Source organism: Fringilla coelebs, assembly GCF_963513975.1.
Source record: "Fringilla coelebs genome assembly, chromosome: 4".
Classification (NCBI taxonomy): domain Eukaryota; kingdom Metazoa; phylum Chordata; class Aves; order Passeriformes; family Fringillidae; genus Fringilla; species Fringilla coelebs.
The window spans coordinates 72,489,308-72,511,195 of NC_140032.1; the positions used below are offsets into that span (position 1 = coordinate 72,489,308).

General features: G+C 47.8%; 1 protein-coding gene across 1 annotated transcript; it reads right to left on the reverse strand.

The window, feature by feature from the left end:
• Positions 1-16,050: 16,050 nt before the first annotated feature.
• Positions 16,051-21,650, reverse strand: AREG (amphiregulin; the record flags this gene model as incomplete). The annotated part of the gene is made up of 5 exons (XM_084204833.1): positions 16,051-16,153; positions 17,671-17,829; positions 18,281-18,464; positions 21,026-21,202; positions 21,608-21,650. 5 exons carry the CDS (start codon positions 21,648-21,650, stop codon positions 16,066-16,068), a joined length of 651 nt encoding a protein of 216 aa, XP_084060959.1. The 3' UTR covers positions 16,051-16,065.
• Positions 21,651-21,888: the final 238 nt, after the last annotated feature.

The window sequence follows — 21,888 nt, forward strand, 5'->3', positions numbered from 1 at the left end:
CAGGTAGGTCCCAGGGAGCCAAATTCCTGTACACAGACTCACATTAAAACAGAATTCCATGGCCTGCCTGCTCCATCACCCACACTCTGAACAGCCTCTCACTTCACAACATGTTTGAATAACTAAGGAACAGTTTTGGGTTCTTCCCATTCATGTGGAAAGCTGCTGGAGGTTTCACAGCTCATTCTTTGCCTAGCCCCAGCCCCAATTACTAACTCATCTTATTCTTCCAAGCCCCACACAAGCTCTCCAATGGAAAAGCATGAGTCTTGCTATAGGATGGGCCCTGTCATTAATATTAGGAGATCATGGCTTACACTTTCCTCATTCCTTTCGTCTGAGTAAGACCTTCTTTTGCAAATAGAGAAGGGAGGGAGAGAAGAAAAGGAAGTCAAACAACTGCTTCACTGCCTCACAATATGCTAATGCTCCCAGAATATTTGTTTGGGGTTAGTTTGAGCCCAATCAAATGGTTTTGCTTGACCAGGACCAAGGCCTTATTTCAACCTGCAGCTGGGCTGACACAGAGCCTTTGATCTCCTTCTTGCAGGTCATTCAGACCACTCACAGCTGTCTGTTTGCAGCACTGTCAAAAACAGCCTGGCTGCATAGTTTAACCCTTAGAGCAGAGGAAGGTCAGGCAGCACCTCAGCAACATTGACATGTCCAGGTTAGTCCAGCATAAACGGAATGCTTTGGCATAGACAGGTGGAGCTTGCTTGTCCACAATACACCTTCTCCTTCCACTTCCTAAGTTCAAGCCAGCACAAAAGCCCAACTTCTGGGCTGCACGAAAGCAGCCTTGCACTGGCAGGCAGAGGCATCATTCCTAACTCTGCCCATCTCTGCTGTCTCCACCTCTCCATGACCTTACTCCTTTTCTGTGGGCTGGCCCTTCAGTGCTTGTTTTTGCTCCACCTCAGATGGACTTGTCAGGTGGCTTCACCAAGACCATACCAACTCTACTTCTGCTTTCTCTGCTTTTCAGTGGCACCCAGCCCTGGCTCAGAATATTGTTTTATTTCCTCCACACCCAGACTCATGGCAGGTCCTCACTGTCTCCTGCTGAAACCAAGAGCTCATTACAAACTTATTCAGTCCTCCCAGCCAGGCTTGGTCCTCTCACTCATCACATTCCTGGAGTACATCTTAAAAATCCCAGGGATTTGCACACAGACACAACCACAGGGGAAACAAAGAACTAACAAACATCAGGATGCAGCAGGCTGCAAAGCGGCCAGGTAAACCCAAATGTGAGTGCAGTTATCTACCTGTATTTCCTCGCATCCCCAACAGAGAACAAGAACTTCATGAAATGTTGCCAGTACTTGTTAGTAAGAGCACCGGCCCTTTCTGCAGCTATGCTGTACCCTTGTTTCCCAATGGGTATCTGTTAAGCACTTACACTGGAGGTGAGCAGAGCTGCCAGATCTTGCTGTCTCTTACAGTGGTGAGACATGGGTGAATTCACAGGAGGTGATGGCACCAGATCCACAGCTGCAGAGCAGCATTTTCAGAAGTCTTCAGCATGGGCCCAACTCTGCCCTGTGGAGATCGATGGGGAAACACCACGATTAGCGACTTCAGGCTGTGTTGCTGGCTTTGGAAAACCAAGCGTAGATTTCAGTAGGACTCCTGCTGTCGTCCGTGAAACTTGGACCAAACGATGTGGTTACGCTGCACCTGTATTTTGCCTTAAAGGATCCCAAACTATTTACAGTCACTTGCATTTGTACTTTGAGCTGTGTTTGGGTGGGTAAGCAGCAAGGACAAAGACAGGCACCTAAGCCACCTCACTGCAAACAAAGATATCTTCATTACTGTGCAGCACAGAGAGCACGAGCAGGCAGGTACCTGCATACATACGCATACTTGGTGCCCTATCCCCACTGGGCAGCCCGGAGAACTCTCACCTCACAGTAATTATTCTCTTGTGACCTTAGCCAAGTGAAAACACTCCCAGGCACAACTCCAGGTCAAACAAAATGTTATCTTTCGTTCAGAACAAATAACTCTGTGATTTTTTTTTTTTTCATTTTAAAGGAAATGAAAAATAACATTCAAAACCTGATAATTTAAAAAACGATTCCAAACTTTGTATTGAAAAGACTGGAATTAGACCTTACCACAACATTTCTTTCTCCCTGGACTAACTTCACAAATGTGCTAGACAGCCATTGTGATCAGATGAAAGAAAAGCAGCATGCTCCCCAAAAAGCCTCTGACCTGCAATCACAGTCAAACCAGCAGCCACTGGTACTTCACTAAAGCCAGGTACTTTACCAATAACCCTTACTGCTGATCCTAGGGCAGAATTTCCCCTGCAGTCTCCCCATGTGAGATTGTGTGTTAATCGTAATCAAAGACAAGCAACGCAAACATTACGCTCTAAAGCAAACACAGAAGCCTTCAGATCACACCCATTGTTTCACATACCTGAACCTTCTCGCGTGAACTTCGCTGTCTCCCGCAGCCGCGTGTGCTGACAGCAGGGAGGTCACTCGGGGTCCTTGCTGCTAACCCTGAGCAGCCCAGCACACTACACTGGCTCTGCTCCCTACAGGCCTTGTGGCTGCCACTTTAATTTTGTGCCATGTCCCAAAACTAGAAAAGAAGAGAAAACCCAAATGGTACCTCTAATACTGTACAGCAAAGGGAAAACCAAACAAGAAGACCCCAAGCCCTTCCCTCTCCACCAAAAACTTTTTAGAGCAGTACCCAATCACCTCTGAGATCCCTCTGCCTTCAACATCCAAGCAGCTGCTCTTGCAGCAAAGGCCATTCTGAAAGGTGCCTTGGATCTCAGACATGCTTCAATATGACAGTGAAAAGAGATTTTTTTTTTTGTTATTTATGCTAAAGGACTATGAAAAGCGGAGGAGGAAAAGTCACTTCTAGGTAAACTGAAGCAAAGCGAAACAGAGCAGCTAGTGCTAGTAGGTGACATTAATTCCCAGGGTTTCCACAGTTTGTTCCTCCTCTTCTGTTGCAAAATGGTATCCACGCAGATTTTGAGGCCTCTGGATATTTGCCCAGGACTTCTACATGTCCCACAGGTGAGACAGTTCTTCAGAAATCACAGCCATGTCTGTAACACACACACAAACCATCAGCCAAACTATCAGTTTCTGAGTCACTGTGAGAGACAGTACCTGTTTTATTTATGTGGCTCTCATTTGAGGGCTGGAGTCCCTAAGAAGCACCGTACTGAGGCCAAAAGAGAAGCTCAGGACCCCGCCCCCAGTGGGGGTGCCTGAAAGGAAGGGGAATGGCACAGTACCGGTACAGAGCACTGGACCAAAGGGCCCACACCATTGTGTGTGTCAGGGTCATCTGTACTTCGATCTTCACAGTCGGTGCCTTTTTCTGGAGTTCTCCTTTCAATGGCTCTTTGATTTTAAAGCCATGCATATTCCAAGCCAACCCGTACTAAAAATAGGATTCCTTACTAAGAATGGCAGTGGCATTAATCACTTTGTGCTCCGTTCTCATCTCATGCTAGGTTGCCACGCCTCCAGCTGGAGGAGTGCGCTGCAGTAATCATCCACAACTATGTGCTTCTGTGAGCAAGTTTTGAACCTCTGCCATCCTTTGGAAGCTCCCACCGTTTTTTCTTTCATGTGCTAATATAGTTCAGTGGCTTATCTCCTTTTGAATCCTTGGGGCACACCTCTTTCAGACTGTACACTGACAACCCAACCAAGTGGGAAAAACACACAGGAGATAGAGCAGCTCCCTTTCTCCCCCTTGCAGTTCGAGCCAAAATGCAGCTCTCAGCTGAAAAGGATGCTGTTCTTACTTGCATCCAGGAGGAAACAATTTGCTCTACTGAGAAGCTACTGCATCCTTTGGCTTGGACCATCAGCTACACCCCTGCAAGTGCTCATCAGTTACTATCAAGGAGGCTTTCAGGCTTTCCTAGTGGGAGGGACACTTTCCCAGCTCAGTTTCACCAGATGCTAAGCAGATGCAGGGTATCCCTCCTCCTCCTCCTCCTCAGTATGTCTGGAAAGCATTCAGGAGGTGGGACATATCTCTGGCCAGGTATAGTTTCACACTCAGCCTCTCTACATGTGTGTTTGAGGGTTTTTTTCAGCTTTCTTCTGCATTTTGCACATCACTTCCAAGTGCAAGAACAGGTTTCCTCCTGGCCCTCCATGACAGAGGTGCAGCCAGTGCCAGAGCTGACTGTCACTTCCTTGCTCTGATAAGGGGTTAAATACATACAGGTAAACCTGGGCGTATGTTCATAATGCAGGTGGCAGTGATACTTTAAAGGAGGCACCTTTCTTTGTTCCCTTAATGATTCATTCATTGGGAGTGTGGGAATTAACCTATATAAATTTTTGCTACTAAGTAGATACACCTAGATCCTGAAATAGTGGATGGGTGAGAACCAGTTGCAGAGCCTCGACACATTGTCCTGGTAGCACAGAGAGAAACAAACCCACAGCAGCAGGCTAGGAAGAGATGACTGCATGGCATTTCTCAGAGCAAATTCTCTTCACCTCCCATTTTCCAGTGACTCACCGAAAATCCCACAGGGCTGCAGGAGAGCTGACTGACACCTTCACCTGGGCTCTCTCTTCTGGGGGCTAAACTCTGACAGCTGGGCCTTTCTAAAGAATACAGCTCAGACTAGCAGGCAGCCCCACTCTGGTTGCAGCAGCGCTGGGAGGAAGGATTGCATCAGGAAGACAATATGAACAGGGAGGTCGGCTTCCCAAGCCTGGCTCAGTGCCTCCTTTGTACACTGCAGCTCACACCTCATCTGCTGGGAGGTGGAGAAGAAACAGGTCGGTATTGAAGGCATGTCACTAATGGAGAATTTGGTTCTCACCTGGCCAAAGGAAGATAGAAACCTTTCTGGGAGGCTGTGCAGAACAAGGTGAAATCTCCAGACTAACTCATGTAATCCTAGTATTTTCTGATTCTGTTGGAAAAACCTTTAAGGCTCAATAGTTGATCAGCCTAATACTGCTTAGAGGGGTTAGACTAGTGCTGGTTCATGCACTCCAGGAGCACCATGGAGCCATGCTGACTGACAGAAGCACGAGGCAATGGTCATGGCCCTGCTGCTGGTTTCCTACAGCTTTGAAACGAGGTCACAAAGCACTCCTGTTGCAGTTCTTGGTTGCTCAACCTCTTCAAGAAAGGCTCCACAGGGAGAAGTAATGCCTCAGACACTGCAAGACACTGCCTACACCTTGCTGGAACCTCCAGCCAGACATCCCTCACCACAACAGCCAAGAGCACACAGCTTAGGATAAAAAGCCATGAATAGCTTAGAGAGCACTATCCTGAAAGAGATAGTAAAGAGGTCCTGGAGAGGCATCATCATCCCACTGCAGTTGAGCCAGGACATGAGAGCAGCACTGCTACACTAACAGGACTCTCAATGGCCACAAACTAATCACAGCAGTTAAAAATGTGCAAACAGACCTGAGGCTCATGGGATATCCTGCAAGTGTCAGGTCTTTATGCCAGGGGTGAATTCCCCACTCAGCTACGCTGATTCTCTGAGAGAGCATAGCACATTACATAGATCTGACAGGGGTACTGAGAAAAGGCATGATTAAAAGTGTGAAGTATCACCAATCGCAGCTTCTGAGGGAAGGGAAAGCAGAAGGTCAGGGTTCCTTAGGGAAACACAGGGCATGTGTATTGGGGGGCAACAGCTTTTCACACACATAATGCCCACAGAGAGAGACAGCAAGGAAGAGCAAGAGGTACCAGGAGGCTACACTCTAAGCAGGCTGAAACCTTCCCAGCAGAGCAGCAGGGAAAAAACCACCTCCAGTGCATCTTTCATGCCCAGTACTCCAGTGCTCGGTGCCCCCAGTGGCACTGGCCAGGCCTCTGTGCTGCAGTGAGCCATGCGAGCCCGGTGCTGTGGCTGAGGGCTGCCAGGCAGACACGCCACACCAGGTCACACAGAAGGTGTGTGGGCACAGCAAGCCAATGCAAAGCACTCTCTTGTGTGGCATATCCTGTTTCTCCCCAAGACATGTACAAGCCGTGCTCAGCCGCGCTCGTGGGTGATACCATCTGTTTAATCACTGTTCTCTGTGCTACAAAGTCATCCCAGATGCTTTGCATTGGAGAGAGCTTTTCCAGCAGTCATTAGCAAGGTTGGGGGGGTGAACAAGGAATTGTCAGGTTTCTTTTTGCATAGGTCATGGCTTTAGTTAACAGCCTCCCCTCAAGCCCTGCTTCCTGCTCCCCTCTCCCCTGGTAACTGTGAGTCTCCCTGCACTTCACTTTGGGAGCTATTGTACAGGACTATTTCATAAACAGGCCTGAGGGTTTGTCTGCTGCTTGTCCTACTTCCTTCAGAGCACAAGATATCAGCTGGGCTGGAATGTCAGCCCATATCCTGCTCCCGTGCTGCCTGCAAGAGAGATGGAAACTTTGCTGCTGCTGCTGACTTCTCACTCATGATCTCTGGTTCCCAGCTTAAGCCACGCTACAGCTGGCAGACAGACCTCCCAAATCATGACACAGACTCAAAATTATGAGAGGAAAAAAGTTAAGTCTTGCTATTTTCTCAAGTCTTTATAGTAATATTAAGGTCATACACTGAACTCCATTGCCTCCCTCCCTACTGGTCTTAGGGGGCATGAATGCCCTTGCTCCAAAGAAGTACATGAAACTTCAGGTTCCCAGGCCATGCCTCCATGCCAGAAGCCAGTCCTTTGTGTGAATAAGCATCTCTAGGGTCTAGTGCCTGAAGGGAGTGGCTCACAGTACCAGGCAACTATGCACACTCAGACCTGATGTGAACGAGTACAAATAAAAAAACCCCAAAACTTCAAGCTCCCACAAAGCTTCACACCAAAACACTGTACATATAAAAGACCAAAAGCTACAACTGTTTCCTCACTGAGGCACCATGGCTGATAGAAAGGTTCACAGTAAAGTCACGAGCAGAGCACTGATAACCCTGCACAAAGCAGTCAGTCCGAGACAGCCCTTCTGAAAGGCTAGAGTGCTTTCCATAAAATTATCTGCAGCATCAGCTGTTAATCATCACAGACCAATTGATCTAATCTTCTACTAAACAAGGGCCTGGCTCATCCTTGTTTTGATAGATGCTAGTCTGTGATAGTCCTACAGTTAAGGCAGGATGGCTTGACAGCACTTATGTGCTGTTTCACGCTGAAGTGTCCCTCTGTCCTCAACTTGGGAGCCCAGGGAAAGGTTAACCTTCTCTGTTTTTGCCAGGTAACAGCTGCTCTACTTTCATGATGGTCAGATCACCCAGGTTTTGGTGAGGTAAGTGGATGTCCTTGCAGGAGCTCTTGTGGGAGGAGCTTTGGAAAACCAGTTAGGACAGGTCCTGCCAGCCCTGGGAGCATTCCTGCTCCCATGCTGATGCAACTGGATCCAATCTCCTGGCGGACCAGCTGGCTGCTTTCCAAAGAGCTCCGTCCAGACGGGCTTGCACACTGAGCCCAGGGGATGGCTGTGATGAAATTTGAGCAAGGGGACAAGAGGCTTCCCACCTTCATTAAAGGTAGGAACACTTGATGAAGATCATGTTGTTATTAATTGGCTCCTCCCAAGAGAGCACAAGGTGCCTCGTTCTGCTGTGAATTTACCATTCTGTGGAGCATCTCCCCAGCAAGGCCATGGATGCTGAATCATAGTGTTGAACCGTAGTGCAATCACTTGGGATGTCTGAGTGGGATTCATTTGGAGACTCTTGTGCAACACTGGCGTGAGACGGAAAAGCACAGAGCATATTTCAGTGGCAACACTCACCCTACTCCCACTCAGGATTCAGTGTCTAACAGCTTTATGTCACATGCTCTGCACCAGAGCAGGAACTAAAACACATCCTGAAGATCAAACAGCCTAACAGTGAACACTGTTCAAGTACACTCAGAACCAGATAAAACCAGAAACAAGGTTTTAGCAGAGAGAAAGATGCAAATTCAAGCCACGTGTTCAAACAATGTTCTTGAGGCATCAACAAGGTCTCAGTTACCTATGGATGCCTTCTGAATGAAAGGTCCTTCTGGCACAAGCCAAGATCATCTCAACAAAAAGAATTATGAAATGCTTTAGTCATGTCTTAAAGCAGAACTTTTCAGAGCACAGCAAAAAGATGGGATCCTCTGAACACACTGTTTTCCTTGAGTTCCCACTAAATCCATGACAAAACGCAGGCTGATGTTCCTAGGACCCAGGTGAGACAGGGCTGATGGTGACCAAGCACCCCACCATCACTGTTCCACCCCAGTACCAACTTCTCCTGTGACAGTTTTGTTAACAGACATGCATTGTTGAGTCTTGCACTGCTTGCTCATTAGCATTGCAGTAAGTGATTTCTTATGTAAATTGTGTCAGCCCAGAGAAAAACCAGTTCAATTCCACTCTGCATTGCTGAACACTAATGTTCTTTTTTTCCTTTTTTTTTTAACAGAAAACCAAGGACGAAGCATGAAATCAGTCATTGCCTGTCTTCCACTATAAGCAGAAATCCCCTCACATCTGCAGAAAGACCTTCCCAAATACAAAATTCCGCCAGCTATCTTTTTGCAGGTACTGTCAGCAAGCCTGCACCTACAACAGCAGTTTCTATGCACCTAACAAGAGGTTTGAAAAATCAATGAGCATTTTTGTCTGTGGACATCATGTCTTCTTCCAGATCTTAACTTTATCTTTTAAAGGCATGGCTACATAGCTAACAGCACCATATCTTTCCTATGTGATGTCTCCTAACCTTATAAGATTGTAAATGTGACCGAGAAAAATAAGTGTGCAGCTGAGCTAGGGGGACCCTTTTCTTCCTACTGCTGCTAGGGCAACCTTGCCAAAGGTCTGTGAATGATTTCTGGCTTGATCCCTGACACAGCACACAGCACTGTATCAGTTTTCCCTCTAGTCTCTCCCCTGGTGTAGAAAAGGAAGAGAGGCTCCCTGCTGAGCCTGCCAAAGGCCCTGAAACTGCTATGCACTGGCACTATGATATGCACTTAGCACAGGGGTCATTCCTTAATACACATCAATATGCCTTAGTATTCCTTGCTACGCCTATCCTGTGAGAGAAGTGTCCTTATTCCGGCCCACTTTGCTCGACCCTGCTACCCTGTCCTTCCACATCACCCTCCTTCCAGCTGAAATCCCAACTGCTGCTGTCTTTACCAGGCAACATGCTATAGCGCTTCCCTGGAACACCTCACAGGACTGACACACATCACTACTGTGCACGTATTTGAAAAGCTTTCATCATAAATGAGGGGGACCGAGACCTGACAGAACGTTTGTTGCCCTAAGCCCTGGTTTGGTTTTGCTGTGCTCCGCTCCACCCAGGAGGCGTCTGCCTTTCATCCCCAACAGTAATCATCCCCAGGCATGAGGCAGGGAAGTGCCTTTTAACTGCAAGGAGCCAGATACGGTCTGAAAGCAATGCAGACAAGTATCAATGGGAGCCACACTAACTCGGTACCTACCCCAATTACACTTACAAGTTTCGTTTGAAACTCTTCATCTGCATTTGCCGTGCGCACCTCCAATAATTTACGAACATAAATGACATCACCTTGGAACGTGAGGGTACACAATGCAAGGCAAGGGCAGTCTTCTGGGTAAAACCTGGGACAGCTACCAGGGTCAGCCCCTGTTCAAGCACCAACGGTTTACATTCCCATCCCAGCAGGGATGCAAGGAGAGGAAGGGAGACCTAACAAGACATCGCCCTGTCTGAGATTTTGCTGAGATGCAATGACCCTGCACTAACAGGAGCTGTGAATGCTCTAACAGAGATATTTTAAAAGACATTCCTCACTTTAAACTTCTAAAATTAATTTCTGTTTCCACTTTTTTTTTTTAACTGGTTACCTGCAGTGCTGAAAATATTTCCTTTCCTAAGCAAAGACAATGTAACTACTGGCACATCAACAGCAGCAGCACTTTTTTAATCCTTTGGAAGAACAGCAGGTTTCCAGCACCACCCACAAACCAATCCAGCCTCCGACTGCCGTCTGATGCCCAAATACAAATTCACTGCAGCAGTGTAAGGAAAAAGCACACCCAAAGAAGGAAACTATTTGCCAAGGTCTGGAACGAAGCATCAAAAGGCAGGAACCCAAATGCAGCTAGAAGTGATTGTAGTGTTCTCTGACTTCGAGTGCATGATGTTGGAATGAGGGTATCACATCTAGGTTAAGACATATTGGAAATGCTGGATTAGATCAGACTACCAGCTTATTTAGCTTTGCTTCTTGTCCCAGTATGCAAAGAGAACAGACTGCATTATTTCAGTCAAAAAATACTGAGCTAAGAATTGGTTTTCTGAACCATATGCAAAAAGATATATCTTAATGACACAAAAAGCCTATAAATGACAACTGGTTCTTTCTCAAAAAAGATGCACTGACAGTCCTTACCAGCAAAATGCATTTTGAAATAATTTCTCTACTTTGGACTTAGAATGTGCTACATCAGAGGTCTTCTTTGGCTGAAGAAGGCTCAAGTCCTGCTTCCTTGGCTGTGGGCCTCAAGAGAGGCTCTGACACTCACAGGTGTAGCTGCCTCAGCTGAGCTTCTCCCAAGTCACAGACAAAGCCAGACCTGCAGCAAATGAGGATGACTGGCTCAGGAAAGGTGTAACCAACAGAGGAATGATAGGTATGCACATCTTTCCTCATAAAATGAGAGGGAAGCTAGGTTTGCTTACTAAGAACTGTCTGACCCCTCTGTCCACTTATCTGTCCCATGTGAGCAGTCCGACAGTGACAGCAAAAAGCAGCCCTTGCTCCTTGCACACGCTCACTCCCTGCATTCAGCGGTCACCAAGGGCATGCAGCCACGGCTCCCTAGCCAAGAATGCCTCAAGAGCCAGGTGAGTGCAGCATTGTTCTCTGAAGCAGAACACACAGTTAGTGCACCCCTCCAAAGACAGACAAGCATCCGTCCCAGTTCACAGCCTTGCTTTCAGGCATGCTTGCTCAGGGAGTTTACTGAAGTATCAGTAATGCTAGGCAAGTATACTGCTACAAAAACACCCAAAGTCTGTTAAAGGCTCAAACCTTTACACCAGTGTTTGGAAATGGCAAACAACTCAAATGCGGGTGAAGCAAACCACTGCACAGCTACCTGGGATCGCTGACAGTACAAACTGTGGCCTTTACAGATGTCCACGTGCATCTGAATTTACCGAGGAACATTTCTGAAGTTCAGACTAATATCTGCTACTGCTCTGAGGGAAAAGGGGGATAGCGGGAGGTGGGCAGGAGGAGGGAAGCCAAATCCAGAAGCAGACAGGAAGCTCCCCGGTCACAGACAACTGCAAACGCTCAAAAGCTCCATTAAGTGCACAATCGATAATGCCGTGATGAGCTATCGTTCTTTCTACAGCAGTCACAGAGAACAAAACGTTCAGGAGAGACAAAAGAATTGTGCAAGAAGGCATGACCATCACATTATCCCTGGATACTGATCTGGATATCAAAAATACCTTGCCAAATCAGCCCTGTGTGCAGAAAATTGTGCAAGCACATGAGGCTCCTCCCCCAGGTCCTCCCTGAAGCAGCTACAAGTGAGAAGGACACTTGTAGAAGTGAACTCCTCTCCAAGCAGCATAGTCAATGGAAGGCCAAGAAAAATCTGGAGGTATAACTTATTAATAAGATGTGTGACCAGAAATCCAGGCATACTCAGTGAAACGAGGTAACTCCATGGTGAGGAGAGGAGGTCAAAAGCCAGATGATGTATGTCCTGAAGGGCAGACCTGGCTGTGCAGGATCAACAGTAAACATAATCTTTGCCCGTGCCTTGCAGCAAATTAGATTTTCTTGTCACACAAGCACAGCATCCTTGGACAGCAAGAGACTTCCAGACACCCAGCTCCACCCATCTATTGTGGGTTCTTTTAAGCAACCAACCCACTGGACACTGCAGGTCTAGATGGTGCTTGTGCATCACACTTCTGTTCAGAAGCTTGCAGCAGGCTGTTATTAGCCAGGGCCATAGTAGGAAAAACACATAATTGCTCGCCAGAACTGGTAATTGATTAAAGCATAATGAAGGGAATTTTTACTTTCTTACAAACATCAGCTCTGGATTTATAATTACCTATGCCATGCATGGACAGTGAGATTTGCCCTCGGTTCCCTGCATTTAGTTTCCCAAACACAGAAAACAGTCCCGAGTGCTCCAAAAGCCACCACAGGGAACAGTGGCAGCTCCCTGTCCTGCATTAGACAGCATCATCCCTCAGGCACGGCAAAGCTCAGCTAGCAAGAGCTACAGCTGAGCTGGATGTGACTGACCAAGAGCAAAGCACAAACAAGAACTCTGCAGCAGAGTTGCTGGCTGCACAACCTCTCAGAAAACCTGGCTGTAATCTAAATCCTTAGGGAGGACAAAGTCTTCTATGAATCCTGCCCTCCACTGTTGCCTCTCCAGTTCCCAGCTCCTTGTTTTCAGAAAATACTTTGCAGCCCACTCAGTAATGAGGGTATTAAAAGTACACAACAGATGGAATCTACAACTTACACTGATAGCTTCACTCCTGTCAGGCTTAGAAGCTGGGGAGGAAAGAGGGAGAACAGCTCTATTTCCCATGCTAGTGTTGGTTTAGCTTAACAAGTAAAAAACTTGCTACTTTCCCCAAAATGCAGACTAGAGAGAGAAAAGTTTCTGGAGAAGAGTCTAAAGGCTCTTAAAAGGGAGTTATAATCCATCCCCAGTCCCACTAGGCCATGGCTTGGTTACCACTGAGATCAAGCTTGTTTACTCCAAAGCAAAAAAATCTTGGCATGACTGACAGAAACAGCTTTTCTTGCCAGAGCTCTAATAGCAAATGTCTGTGGAAAAGCCACTTGGAGAAATGCTGTTTACTTTGGTAATGAAGCAAGTTCCCTGGAATGAAGTCTTGCAATCTTCCCAAGAGGTGTTGCAATACCTTACCTGTACCTCAGCTACGTACCATACAGGCTGCTCTCAGAGCCTGAGAACTCCCTGGCGAGCTCAGGCCAAGGCATCTCAGCATCTCCAGGCAGGACTGAGCTCTCACCCTACACGGGATACACAACCTGCATCCTAAGTAAAACTGATGGCTGGGGTTTTTCTTCAGCTCTGCTTCCAGTCAAGTCCCAGCCATCAACACCTCTTGAAGATGCTTATGAAAAAGGACCCCAAAAAATCTTCTCTATCCCCTTCTTTTTAACTGTACAAATCCAAACTCTCCTCCTTGAAACTCCTTTTTTTTTTTTTTTAAGGCAACTCTGAATTTAGACCCCAGCTCACCGATACAAGTGCTTAGAGGGAACATGAATACATAGTTGGGCTAATAAATACCAAGGAAGAGAACAAATTCCAAGGGGACAGTCAAGGCCAAGGCTCCCTTTCTGCTTCAGGAGTAACTGGCCTGAGGCTATGCTGCTTTTCCTCATTTATTTAAGACCAGGTGTCAAGCTGCTGTCCAAATTCTCTGACTGCACAGAGATGAAAAGCTCTTGCCATTCAATATTCCAACTCTTGACTCAAGTGCAAAGGGCTACATCTGCTCAAACCTCAGTGCGAAGTTTGGCTGCCAAGGAGATGGCTGACTTAGCCTCGCCCCAATTCAGGAACTAGAAGATCCCTCCTAGCTGAATGAAATGGACTTCTTACCCAAACAGGTACTTGCATTTGTACATTTTGTTTACAAACAGTTTGCACTCTTGTAAGAGCACCAAGCCCATGCCTGACACACGGCTGCAGTTCTTCACAGCAGTACTTTGTGCTCCCAAGTGTTGAAATTCTTGCTTTGAGGAGAAACCAAGCTCTAATTTCAAGTGTTTACATGTACTCCTGAGAGCAAGAAAAAAAATCTTACCATGATTAGGTTATGTAAAAAGTTTAATTATAAAATAAATAAGTTTGTTATGGAAACATTAAATATTAAATACAGTAATAAATATTTACACATTTACAGATACAACTTGACAATTAATGCTGTTTCTCTGCTACCAGAGGAATCCTGCTCTGTTTATACAGAACACAATCACTTTTCCAAGAAGAAACTGAACTCAAATAATATTCTGTGCTCAAGACTGCATGGACAGTTAAGAAACCAAGGACACCTGGGTCAGAAAAGACTGAGGTAAGATTATGTCTTCACACCTGAACGCAGAGCACAAGAGACCACTGCTTGCAAAGCATCAGCACCTGAATTAAATTCTTCAAAGGAACATGTTCCTAGTCAAGTTAAACTGATGAGATCTGATGTGAATTTTTTTATATTTAAGCACAGCTTAAAGCAGCAACAAGTATCTGTTTAACAGAAGTAGCTTTGTGTTTACAAGAGATGGGTCCAGCCTTATCAGTTGGTTGGAGCACGGATCTTAATTCCTTTAGATGCAAAGCTTCAGGTCTTGCATCCGCTGTCTCAGCATCCTGAGGAGACTAACGTTAACTCAGACTAGCACACACGCAAACGGATAGCTCCACTCACACCACGAGTCCCACGGAACTAGGAGGGATTACTTCCACACACACAGTAACAGAGCCCAGGTGGGGCTCACAAAGATCTGTCACCAACGCCCTGCAAGTCACAACTACAGATGAAGCTCTTGGAAGCCAATATGGATAGAGAGCACAGTGACAACAGAATTAGGTCTTTCATCCACTGAGGTCCAGGGAGAGAAGCCATCCCAACCTCTTTCTCTTTCTCACTTGTGCAGAGTGAAGGAAGAGGATTTCCTCCCTTCCATCCAGTCCTGAAAGCAGCAACAGGTTTTCCCCCCTTAGAGCTAGAGCTGCCAAAGGAGACTTGCTAAGAGAACAACGTCAATCCACAAAACAGCCGAGACTGGAGCTCTAGCACAGAGAGAGAAGGCTTGGTAGCAGTAGCCTCCAGCAGGTCTTGACAACAGGTACTGTCCCCCAAGGAGCCCTGGCTCCTTCCACATCGCTGTGCCAAGATGCAGTCATAACTGTTGTCCTCAGCAAGTGCTTCGGTAGCAAGTGGCCCGTTGACATCTCCTTGCAGCAGCCTCTCTCTTGATGAATGAGGGCTTAGTGGCAACAGCTCCAGCCCACAGTGTCCAGGTGGATGCGTCAGGCAGCCAGAGGTACCCTGCAGCTTGGCAATGGCCACTTCAGAATTGCTCTGTAACGGGCAGACCAGGCACATTAATCACCATCCGAGACACAAGCACCCTGTGCTAGCACCACGGCAAGCCACCGAGCAAGGCAGGTAGCTTAAGGATGTGCACACACCTGAGGACACTGACAGAGAGTCTTCAGCTTAAGTAAGCTTCGAGCAAAACCCTCCAACTGACACTGGACAAAGCTAGAAAATACCTATAGCTGACATGTGGCAAAGCAAAACTTGACAGGTCTGCTGGAATTTTGCAGGACTATCTTGTATGGCTTCCTCCTCAGCTTGTCTGACTCCTTTCCAGTAATGGTCCTTGAGTCTACCGTTACTTACACCTGGCCTCAGAAAAGACCAACTTGCCTGCTCAGTAAAATCCACTAGATCACTCCCAGAGGCAATCCACATAAGCCAAGGAGCTTTGGGCCTCAGTTGCTGTGACAGTATGAAACTTGACTTTGAACTTTGTGGTGCTCACAGAACTCACAGCTTCCTTTTAGTCCACAGCTTCTGAGCACCAGAAACTTCCTGAAACTCTCCTTGCAGCAAAGATATGAACAATGCTCAGTATTTTTCTTCTAAGAGGTGATGATGCTGCGGCACCATCTTCCATGACTGAAGTCTACCACTGTTTCCTGCGCTACATCTCCCTCTGTCCAGATATTCAGGACTTCCTCCTCTGAGGAGCTATCTCTACTGAGATAGCTCCACTTATCTCAGTACAGCTTCCCATCCTCACATGGTCTTTAACACAGCCAGAAATTTAATAGAGCTGTTGAACAACTTGTATAACTCAAGGTGGTTTTGAGAAACCAGAAAACCAAGCCAGCTGCTCACATGTAACCTATGTGTTTCAAGACACTTGAAGCACGAAAAGCAAACACTAGCTTTGCAAAACAAGCATGCAATTCCCACACAGCCTGGAAGGACTGAGAGGTGTTTGAAGTCAGCATTCATACCTGTTTTCTCCCCATTTACACACCAACATTGCCATTTCTGTTTTCTTGTCGGAGTTTTTTCCTTTCTTCTTTCTCTTCATACTGAGGACACTTTTTCCTGACCCTGTGGAATTACGGCACGTTAGAGATAATTTTGAACCCTGATGCACATCCGGTTGTCACCAGCTTCCCCATCCTCTGCAGCATTTGGACTCATGTTCTGTGAAACCTCCAGCAGCTCCTTGGCACCAGGGAGTTTCAAGCAAGACAGTTTTTAAGCATTCAGCATCAAGCAATATCTGCTGGTAAAATCAAGGAACCCCTGAACTAGATGTCAACACTTGTGCCTCACAGAGATAGAGCTTCTTAGCTTAAACCAGATTAGGGAGCAAGATTAAGAGAGGTTATTGCTGGGACTGAGCAAAGCTCCAAAAGACTTTCTGGGAGACAGATTTCCTAGCAGCTTGAGTTTATAGCTGCAGAGACAACACTGTCTTCCTCCTCTCCACAGCAGAGCCCTGCAGGCTTCAAATCTAGTCCCTGTCCCTTGAATACATAATAAGGAAGCCCCTTACACATTTCCCCCCACTTTCTCCAGTGCTTTTTAGTGACTACTCCAAGCAGCTTCTCTGGATGAGGGTACAGATTAGCACGCACCCACCTTGTGAGAGTTCAGAACACGAAGCAAACCCACTTCATAAACTACCAAGAATCATTTGCTCTTAGAGCACTACAGAACTGGTTATCTCTCCTAGCAGCAAGGAATGAGGCAGTGTTCAGAGAACAAGTGTTCATCCCAGCATTCCTCCAGTTCAGAGTTAAATATGAAGCAACACTGAAATGACAAAGCGTACCTTGTTTCCTGAATTGCAGGAAAAGGTACAGCACGTACCCAATTCAGATGATGTGCTTCATCAAGATCTAAAATTAGACTGAACCTTGGAGTTGCTATAATATCCCAGGCCCTACAGCGCTGGAGCTGCAGTGACAGAACTGCAGGACTGTTTCAATATTCAGTTTGTTACATGGTTTGAAACAGGTACTCAGAAAAGGTCTTAGAATTTATTCTCACCAGGACTCCAGATTCAGACATCCCACCGCACTGAACTGCAGGAGCTGGTTCAGCTGAAATAGTGTTCCCTTCCTTTTAACAGCAAGCAGAATTTGGGACCACCAGCATTTGCCTCCCCGCTTGCTTCCCCTCCAAGAGCAGGCATTTAAGCCCAGCAACATCCATTTACAAATGGACTCTTAGAGGACCATTTCCTACCCTCCACCTGTGCATGCAGCTGCTGGCTAACAGCCATGCATGAGGCTATCACATTGCTGCTTGCAGGTTTCTCTACCAGGATGAGGGAAGGCAGTCCTGCGTCAGCATTAATGCTCCTCCTGGGCTTCCTGCTGTTGTTCTGCAGCACTCTACCCTGGCTGTAGCAAGCACAGAAAGGCTCTTGGTTTACAACACAAGGGTCACAGACCTTGCTTCTACCCTCCAGACATAGCCAAGCTGGGATAAGAACTCATCCTTTCCAGCTGCTTTTCACAAAGCTAACTCAGATGGGCCATGCACATTCTGGGGTTACTGGGCACAGGCCCCGCTCACACCGCAGGAAGACAGACACCAAAGAGGGTAATACTTACTGCACTATCACAATGATAAGTACAGTAATGAAGCTGACGCTCGAGAGCAGCACAGCCACCACTACCAGCACAGTCTTTGAGTAGTCTGCCACATCATTCTTCCTTTGAGTCTTCATGAACTGTTCACCACAGCGCTCACCAAAAAAATCCTGATGACACCTGCAAGTAAATATTAACACAAGTTCTTATCAGCTCTTGTGCTGTCTGGAGCCAAGGACACCCACACATAGTCAGACCTGACTTAGACATCTTCCGAGTTTCCCATGAACCTCAAGGTGCTCACTTCAGAGCAGGTTCATGAAACGCAGTCACTGCTCTAGCACAAGGTTTGTCAGCATTTCAACAAGTCGAGATTAGTTTGGGTGTGATGTTCCAGAAAGACACGCCTTTTCATTCTTTTGGTTTGAGTTTATGACCAACTGATGAGTTCAGTGGCTTGTTATGCATCTCAGATTCCATCATCACTTAATTTACATGGCAGAAGGATTCTCAGTCAAAATACTGCAGGAGATGGATCTATACCAAGCTGATACCTGATCTTTCCTCTGAGCCCTCATTTGCCACTGGCTCATGGCAATGACACCTAACTCACAAGCTACAAGTAACTTACTTGCAGGTCACCATCTGGAGATGTTCTAGGTATACGCATTCTCCATGGATGCAAAAGTTTTTGTATTCCATTTCACAGGGAGTCCCTTTCTTCTTGTTTTTCCCTCTGTTTTTCTTCCTTCTTGATTTGCCAGCATTCTTCTCTCCCCCCCTCTTCGCTGGCTTGGGTTTAACCACAGGTTCAACTGAAAAAAGAACACGATGACTCGGTATAAAAGTGCTAGAAAGCACAGTTCTGAGAAAATTTAATTGAAGAATTTGATGAGAGCCAGGAGGACCACCACCGCAGGAGAATCTGTGACCAGGAAGCACAGGATGCAAGTGAGAATGCTGCTGGGCATCTCCCACCCAGCACAAAGGCTGCAAGCTCAGCAGCTCTTTGAAGCACAACTCTGGTACGCTTAAGTCCCGTGCCATGCAGACCAGAGGCAGTAGAAGCAGATGAGCCAAGAGCCACCAAAGATGAAGAGCAGCAGAGATGCAGGACTGCAGCGTTTCATAGCATTAGACACTTGAGAGCAATAGCAGTTTTAAGCAAAGGCCTGTAAAGAATAGGGAGTTCATGCTGAGCCAAGCCATCCTCTAGTTTTATATGGGCTCAGGTACAAGGCTAATAGCTCCACGTCTCTAAACTCTCCATTTGCATCAGTGATGAAAGGCACTGTAACTCGCTAGATAGTCCTGGGCACTTGCCGAGGCAAAGCAGCTTGCTATCCCGGTTGGCATACTTGTTCCTCCTAAACAACCTGCAGTGCTGTCTTCAGAAGGAGAGAGTTCCTTTGCAGTTCTCGTGCTCTGTGAGAGATGCTGAGCACAGGGAAGGAGTGAAGGCCAGAGTCCATGACAGTCAGACTATTTACTCTGCCGCTCACTGCTGCCCCTCATTATCTCAATTAAGGCAAACCTCTAGAAGAGGGTGGCTTAAAATCCTGGTGACTTCGTAGCCCTGGGATTTAGGCGAGGGTAATCACGTTCCTTTCGCTGAGGAGAACAAACCAGCCACTGACTGAGGGTCAGAAGCTCCAGAGCTGCCCCATGCAGCAATCCAAGTTCAATAATTTGGACTAACTTGGCACAGCAAAAACCCGCCCCCTGCACTGCTGGCTCTAAACCGGCTGGCAGGGCAACACTGCCGCTCAGGAGTAACAGTTACCCGGGGGATTTAAATAGGCCCTAGGAAACGGCAGAGCTATTTACAACAAGCTCCACTTTTGCTCTTCTGCTCTGAAGACCTAATGAAAATCATTTTCGGGTGATTAATATTTTACCCACAGCTCTATGTGTACAGGCAACCACCACAATAGGGCTCAACTGGATCTAACTACTTCCTAACCCTGTATTTCTGGTGCTGAGAGCCCATTCAAAGAAACAAGGTGTAGCTCACTGTTGTCTAGACAGCTGATCATTTTCACTTCTAGAGGAACAAGCCTGGCTTGAAGTTACTTAAAAGCAGAAATGCCTTCAGCAACCAGAAGTCTGATTAAAACCGTATGAGCTATATTAATATGTAAACGAGGTACACGGCTCCTGCAGCAAGGTTTCCTGTGCCTGGAAGTGCGAGCTGACTCCTGACAAAGGAGCGAGCCCCTGTCCTGTCCTGCCTGACTTGATCTTTAGGTTCGCGCTTTCATAATTGAGGCCGCTTCCCTTCCTCCCTCTCCCAGGCTCAGCTTGTCAGCTCGATCTCTGTGTCCCTGTCTGCAGGCTGCACGGCCAGGAAAGCCATCCGCAGCTGAATCATAACAGCTTCAAGGTTTATCCACAGATAAACCTCACGCCAAGCAGAAGAGCTGGTCTACAAACCAACCACCTTAGGTAACGAGTCTGGTTTCTGGGCACTTAAGACAGCACTTCAGTCACCAAGCCAGTAGTTTGACAGGCTAAACTGCTCGGCAACACTGACAGGCGCGTCTCCCCCAGTGATCTTCACAGGGAATTTAAGCAGAAGTCCACCAGTTCCCTCAAGTGACCATACTGAGCATGGTCCCACTAATTTTAAAAGGTCCTTTAGTCACATTCAAGGCTCAGGGTGCCACTGCAGGAAAATCAGTAGTCAGATCCACCCCGGAGGCAACAGGACCAGCCTACTCACACCTACTGAGGTTCAAATCACTTGTAGATACCTGGCTTGTACTGCAACTACGCTCAGCCCAGAACCAACAAAAGGCTTCCATTCCCACAGTAAGGCGGACTGCTCAGATCTCCTCACAGCTCAGCAAGCAGGCAAATTACAATAAATACACACAGCTATTGACAGTGAAGGATGGGCCTAAAGATGCTTAACTAACTTTCCTGTGGCCACTTAAGGGATTTAAGTGTCTGCTTTCCCATGAAAACTTCAGTTGACTCCAAACCAAATAAGTCACCATCAGAAATTACCCCAAAAAAATCTTGCAGCAAGACAGACAACTTGATGTAAAACAAACCCTTAGGGTCAAACAACACCTATATCTCCGTTGATACTTCTACACTAAGCAGGTGGTCGCCACCTGACCACAGCCCTTCTGTGAGGTTTATCAGGAAATAAAGATACACATAGCAAGCTACTGGCTGGCCCGCAGCTTCCACACACCCTGAGCACATTCACGCTAGGTTTCCACCCCGACAGCTATTTCTAAAGCAGCAGCTTCAAGCACAAGCACGTTTTTGCTCCATACTCCACGAGCTAAGCACAGCAGCATTTACAAGAAAGAAAAGGCGTAAGTTGGGACTCGCAAGCTGCAAGATCCCAGCGCCGCCGACTCACCTCGGATCAAGTCGTCCACGATGTACTGGTGAACGGGCGGCGCCTCCTCGTACTCCTCCTCGTCCTCCTCGTAGTCAGGACCCGGCACGGGCTCGCCCTCACGACTCCCGGCCTCCCGCTCTTCGTGCCGCTGCGGCTCCGTGGCGTTGGGCGAGGAGCCGGCGGCCGCACGGGTCGCTTTGAGGGAGGAGAAAGGGCGCCGTGAGCGGGGCGGGCAGAAGGGTCGCCACCGAGCGCGGAGTCCTCCCTCACTCGCCTCAGGCTCCCTCACTCGCCTCAGGCTCCCTCACTCGCCTCAGGCTCCCTCACTCGCCTCAGGCTCCCTCACTCGCCTCAGGCTCCCTCACTCGCCTCAGGCTCCCTCACTCGCCTCAGGCTCCCTCACTCGCCTCAGGCGCTTTCCCGCCCACGGCCGCGGCGCGCGGGCTGCCCTCAGGCGCGAGCCCCCCTCAGGCGCGAGCCCCCCTCAGGCGCGAGCCCCCCTCAGGCGCGAGCCCCCCTCAGGCGCGAGCGCGGGCTCCGCCGAGTCCCTGTCTCTCCCGATCTCCCGTCCCGTCCTGTCCCGTCCCGTCCCTCACGCACCTGCCAGCACGGCCAGTGCGGCCATCAGCACCACGGCCCGCATCGTCGGTCCCGGGGCGGGTGGCGACAGAGACGCAGAGAGAACGGGGCAAAGGAGTCGCCGTAGCACAACAGGTGCCGGCCGCGCGCAGCTCTCCATGAGGAGCCGCCTCGCCGCCGCCGCCCACTTTATGGGGCGGCTGTAGCAAGGGGGCGAGGACGTGGAGCGGCGTCAGAGGGGCGGGGCGGAGTGTGGCGGCATGGTGGAATCCCAGAATCACTGAGTGACGGAGTTCTAGAGT